General features: G+C 45.8%; 1 protein-coding gene across 1 annotated transcript; it reads right to left on the bottom strand.

The window, feature by feature from the left end:
- Nucleotides 1–1,199: 1,199 nt before the first annotated feature.
- LOC119273476 (CSC1-like protein At3g54510) lies at nucleotides 1,200–5,120 on the bottom strand. The gene is made up of 10 exons (XM_037554621.1): nucleotides 4,837–5,120; nucleotides 4,587–4,730; nucleotides 4,423–4,486; nucleotides 3,900–4,109; nucleotides 3,138–3,323; nucleotides 2,702–3,000; nucleotides 2,323–2,602; nucleotides 1,965–2,237; nucleotides 1,639–1,872; nucleotides 1,200–1,524 (listed from the first exon to the last, which is right to left on the bottom strand). Exons 1-10 carry the CDS (start codon nucleotides 5,118–5,120, stop codon nucleotides 1,369–1,371), a joined length of 2,130 nt encoding a protein of 709 aa, XP_037410518.1. The 3' UTR covers nucleotides 1,200–1,368.
- Nucleotides 5,121–6,039: the final 919 nt, after the last annotated feature.

The raw sequence follows: 6,039 nt of genomic DNA, 5'->3' as shown, positions 1-6,039 counted from the left end.
GGGAGTTTGAAAATGGGACCTTTAGTACCGGTTCGTGCCATGAACCGGTACTAATGCCTTAAAACCCATTAGTACCAGTTGGTGGCACCAACCGATACTAAAGGTCTAACCTTTAGTCCCGGTTAGTGGCACCAACCAGGACTAAAGGGCATCGCACCCTTTAGTCCTAGTTCGTGGCACGAACCGGGACTAAAGGGCCCAGGTGAACCGGGACTAATACCTTAGCCGCACGAACCGGGATAAATGCTCAAGTTAGTCCCGGTTCTTGACTGAACCGGGACTAATGTGAACACTGCCCCGTGACCAAAGCCCTGTTTTCTACTAGTGATTATTTTGTTTTCTAAGATTCCACGATTCATGCAATTTATTGAAATTGTTTGCACATGACTAGTAATGATAGTGTTTCTAGTTTTAGATATTTCTTAAATTTTTATGCACAACTAATACACTTCTGTAGTTTTATAGGGCTCTCTTATTCAAATGACTAGCCCCAAGAGAGGCATCGAGCCGGTCTCCCCTGTCCTAATAGAGTTTTATATAAGGATCAAGAACGGAGAGCAAGAGAAAGACGATGGACAGCTGGTAGACGGAGTAATAACTTGCAACGACCGCAGGGCATGGATACCAGTCAAGCAGCGCATCAAAGGCGATTGCGGCACCGTCGACATGTCCATGGCGTGTGTCGAGAATGCGTTGAAGGCGAGGCGACAATAGAGGTAGTCATATCAGAAGTGCGAAGTGGTTTCAAGTCTATCTATGCAGTCCTTCGTTTGTGTCCTGGAGGACGAGTACGAGGAGATCCAGCTCTTTCATGGCGCCATTGATCGGCCGTGTGGGTTGGGGAGGTTCGTGCTCGCCGTCACCAGGGGCGACGTGATGGTGCTGAGTTCAAGTTGGGTGGCGAAAATGGCGTCGCTCTTTTAAAGCTCTGCTGCTTGGGTGTTCTAGTCGACGTATAAAGCATGAGCTGGCCAACATCTTGGTGAAGGTGAGTTTGTCCACTATTCGAATGTCCATAGACTAATCTTGAATGGCAAGTTCAAAATGTTTATCTTGGTTTCTACTTAAGCCAAGATTTTTGGTCTCTCAAGCTTTGATTCCTGGCTTGCTTGTACAATGTCTTCGTAGTGCAAGTTATGGACATAATTAACAAATTGTTCATGGTCAATCTGTAGTTACAGGAACAAGTCACGGGATAATCACACATTACTAACTGAACCACGGAATAATTACAGAAACAAGGTATGTGCCTCTCCATCAGAACGCAGCATGCCAGCGCTCAAATATGTTCTGGCAGAACTTACAGACACAATGACATACCAATTTTTCCTGGCGCATTATGTATTAAAACATGCCATGGAAACCACGTTATATCAAACAACGGACTAAAGGCTGCACCGAGCTAGATTCTGGGGAGGACCCTGTCGGACGCATCCACGGCGGCGTGTACGCCCTGACAGCATGTTCCGAGCTGCATTCTGCCTCCCCCTCGGTTTTATCAAGGTCATCGTTGTCCTTGCAGATCTTGCAAAGATATACAGAAGACAGAGCTCATTACGATGAATTTATCTTTATGCTCTTCACGAGAATGTACAATCAAGCAGGAACAGATCAAGTCAAAAACAGCTATAGAGGTACCTGGATCGGCCGGCATTGGAAAGTCGGAAGGAACCGGACCTTGCAGTACTCGTTGAACATGATGTTCAACACAAGCAAGGGGATGGTGGCGATTGAAGCTCCGGGCTTCGACTTCAGGCCGAACAAGCCTATCATTGTAGTTTGCATGAGCGTGACTGCGAGGAAGATGTAGTGGTGAATAGTGGGCCAATATTGCCCACAGGTGTCGTATGTGATATCGTATACGTCTTCCATCTGTATGACATAAATAAACTTAGTTTCTAACAATTTCTAAGAAAAATAATGAAATCTGTATGGCAAATAGCCTTATTAACTGACGAAGCTACCTGGTTGATGAACACGGCATAACCGAGTAAAAAGTAGATCACAAGAATCGGAAGCAAAAGAGGTGAAACAACAGCATACACCATTCCAATCAATACTGCAAGGGAAGCAATGGGCACAACTCTGTAGTAAGGGAAGCCATACAGATATGGCTCATCACTATGTCCAACAGTATGCGCCTTCAAGAAGTGCCATGTTAGCAAACCAAACTGAAGAACCTCAAAGGAAAAGCCTGACATGCCATTGGTCAAGATATATGTGATGAAGAAATCTGACTGCAATGTAAAAAGGTCGGTAAGATAAATGCTTCATGTAGCACAAACAACAGCAATGTGATTCAATACATTTTCTTGGCTTTACCTGTGCAGAAACAGCACTTGCTAGACGGCTAGGAATATCTTTAGGGTGCGTAAAGGATTCTCCTATCTGATGGAGCAGAGATCCTGAAAGAATACTCAGGAAGAAAACATTTCCTAGCAAGAAGTAGAAGACCATGTTGCACGTCTTGATTTCCGTTCGACTTCTTGAAATGCAGCCTTCAAACGAAGCCATACCGAGCATTGCGAACGGAATCAAGTAGATAAATCCATTCAAAATCATGCTTGGAAGATATCCAGTTACAACGGAACTCAAACCTGGTCTGCAAGATGACATAGCATCAACCTGTATTAGTGTTGTTATACCCAGGTGAATGATAAATTGCAAACCGTCCAAAGTTATTTAAGTTTCCGCCACTAACATAAGTTGCACAGCTCTGGCCGGTGGGAACCATTTCTCAATCTTCTCAAATTGCACTATCCCTTGCACGGCTGTGACGGGGATGGTGAAGAACACTGTTAGTAAAAATGCAGCAATGAAGACTCCAAGCTTGTATACAGCAAGACGGTAGAAAGGAATAGCCAGATTTGACCATATTGTCTCAGTTGGCTCAGGAGCATAACGTGTAACCAGTGACAGCGGATTGACGTGCTGTTGCGTTTCAGCAGCTTGGGCAGCCTCCAACCGGGACTTGAATGAGACAAAAGCAACTGGTAACTCCTAGAATTGAAAATGATATTAATTTGTGATCAAAGTATAAATACTCAAGCTATTGTTTCTTTTAGCTACTTAAAACTATGGAAGCTACCATTAGTGCCAGCAGGTGGAGTCAAAGGTACACAGCGGGTACGGAATACCTTTTGTTTGAGCATATTTTTGCACTGCAGGATTCGGATAGAGTGGTGCACTTCCTTCAGTTTTTGTTCCTGGCTGCGAGCATCTAGTGGGCCTGATGTGAACTTAAACCAGATCCACTGCCAAAAGTTGCATCTTCGGGTATCCCTTTTCCTCTCTATCTGTTTTTCAAGTGAAGATGCCAGCTTCTGTAATGATTGATTACTTGGTTAGCCCATACCAAAAAAAATTAGCAAGATGCACTGACATTTCACCTAGATACATAACGAGTAGGGTGTTTTTGATAATTATAGTCCTTAAGAACAGAACACCACAAAAAAGTAGGTTGTTCGTTTTAATTGTTTGACTGCACCTTATGTTTTCTCTAGTGGCTTTACTATAATATATGGTGATGCAATCTCTTTTTCCCGAACACACATTTAAATGTATGCAATTTTTTATCAGAAGAAACCGCCTGAAAGATGCAAGATTTCATACCACACATTAATTTGACACTTACACTGACCTCTTGTACCTCTGCCTTTTCTTGTTATGTTTATAATCTGATTCTTGGTCCTCAAATAAGACTATCTACTTTTGATATTCCAGCTGACACGGACAAATTCAGCTCAATGGATTCTCAAGCATATGACAAGTTGGTGCAAGAAAGCATGGTATTCAGAATTGAACTCGTACACAAATTTGAAAATGCTGTTGCAGTTCATGATAAAATAATCTATAAATAGAAAAGACACAAATGGCATTGATTTCTAAAATGCACTGACCTGCAATGACTCGATGTTTCCATTGTCATGCAGTATTTGATATGATTGGTACGTCTGGTAGTGCTTTGAGAAGAAATGATCAACATTACACCCATAAATTCCATGATCTGCGCACACTGGAATTCCTTGAACTAAAATGGTGAACTGATCAGGTCTCTTCCGGTGATGCTTCAAGTGTTCAATTCTTTTGCGGGACATCTCTTTGTACTCCTGCTTGAAATCAAATGGATGCAATTGGTAACAATATTTCAGCTTAAGACCAGAGCTGAACAGTCACTTGTACAATGATACATCTTTCAGCCAATTGACCGAAGTGTTTAAATGAAATCAACAGTCTTAGGAAACATTCTGACATTTTACTAAAAAATTCAGAAGGTAGACAAGATAACGACACTAAATTTTGCTGCCAACTATCAAACGCTCCCAACTGAGCAACCAAAACTGCAGCATTTTCGTATCAAAGTATGTTACTCATAATCTAACAATATAAGTTGGTTAGCTGGCAGTATTTACAAAGACGCACCTTGTGAAGCAAATACACCACATAAAAGGATATGAAGCACAGGCACGAAAAATGCACCCAGAGCCTGTCATGAAAGGAGAATTACATCAGTTACAGGATTTAGCACCAGTTTCAGTTGAGAGGCAACACTAGAGCCTGTCATGAAAAATGCAGGCAGGGCAGACCTGTCAGAGCCCTTGGGCACGTTGGACACGGTGAAAATCTCCATGGAATTCGGCCTCTTGGTGCCCGACGGACCTGCACTTGTGTAATTCACCGGCGCAAGGATCAACACTCCGACAATCGAGCAGACGCTGAAACAATTGATCCTGCACCTCGATCGAACCACTTGATGTGAGACTGAGCGAATATGAAACGGTTAACGGATTATAACATTCAGAAAACAGGATGGGATCGGCGGGCGGGAGGGCGCACCCGAGCTTGAAGAGGCGGATGACGGCGAGGGCGTCGAGGCCGTGGCGCCGCAGCACGTCGTCATCGGAGAGCCGGAAGGCGGCGCGGATCCAGCGGAAGGACGGGGTCAGCCGCCCGGTGCCGAGGGGCAGCACCCAGCCGGAGCCGGCGGCCCCCGCCATCCGCCGCGGCAGGTAGACGGGCGCATTCCCGGGCTGCTTCTTGAGCATGGAGAAGAGCGAGAGCGCCACCAGCGCCAGCCCCAGGTTGATCGCCGCCGACGCTAGCAGCCCCTCCGCGTCCATGCCGGAGCTCGACCCAGACCGCCACCGCCAGCGCCGTTCCCCCTACCGCTGTAGCGCAGCCGCGCGCGCGCGTGTCGCTGTGCTTTTGTTTGGGGCGTGCGGTGGCCGGAGGCGGGTGGCGACGTGGCGGTCGCGCAGGCGCGGGGCGGCCAGAGCTCGACACGTCCATCCCGCGCCGCAAATGGCGATAGGAGGAGACGCGGGCCCGATCGACATGGTCGGCCTGGGGTATTTCCCAGTTTGCGGCCCAGCCGCACCGTATGTTGTGTGTACTCACCACTCACCAGGCAGACTAAAAGATGCTGTGTACTCGAGTCAAAAAAAGATGTTGTGTACTCATCACTCAAATCTCTACTCCTAGTTTTTTTTAGCATTAGTACAGACACAAGCGCTCATATACGCGCATACACTCACCCTTATGAACGCACACACGCACACCCTACCCCTATGATCACCTTTGAGAGACTGAGCCGGCATATCATCTTGAGATTTACGAAGCCATCATAGGCGCCTCGTCGTCGACGGGAACATCTCCTCCCACTGAAAACGCGTCGCCGGAAATTCTGAAATAAATCTAGGAGTAATGCGAGCACCAGGATTTAAACCCTGGTGGGTCATGGATACCACTGTCCACCTAACCATCTCGGTGGTATCGTCGTTTTATACCTTTTCCCTTATTTCCTTCCCAATTCTTTTCTTGACGTGCGTCATCGTCTCTTGTTTCTAGGTTTCTTATTGTTCATACCCTTTAATTTATTTCCTTATCCGTACCACACCGAATCTTCCTTTTTTTATTCTTTCCTCGTCTCTCCTAAGAAAATCACATTCCTACTATTTTCTCTTCCTCCACGCAACTCCCACTTGATGCATGCTCATCGAAAACGTCCTCCGCCGCTTCCACACCTCGAGTTTTCGCAAT

This window comes from Triticum dicoccoides, chromosome 3A (assembly GCF_002162155.2).
Source record: "Triticum dicoccoides isolate Atlit2015 ecotype Zavitan chromosome 3A, WEW_v2.0, whole genome shotgun sequence".
In the NCBI taxonomy this organism is placed as follows: domain Eukaryota; kingdom Viridiplantae; phylum Streptophyta; class Magnoliopsida; order Poales; family Poaceae; genus Triticum; species Triticum dicoccoides.
This window is presented reverse-complemented; position numbering and strand designations above follow the sequence as displayed.

Bases quoted from the DNA above. Each gene is read 5' to 3' on its own strand.
- LOC119273476 (XM_037554621.1), bottom strand. From the start codon at position 5,120: ATGGACGCGGAGGGGCTGCTAGCGTCGGCGGCGATCAACCTGGGGCTG. The intron at 4,110-4,422 runs GTGCGTCTTTGT...GATTTCAAGCAG, and splicing joins TGGTGTATTTGCTTCACAAG to GAGTACAAAGAGATGTCCCG. The intron at 1,873-1,964 runs GTAGCTTCGTCA...TATGTCATACAG, and splicing joins ATGCCGTGTTCATCAACCAG to ATGGAAGACGTATACGATAT.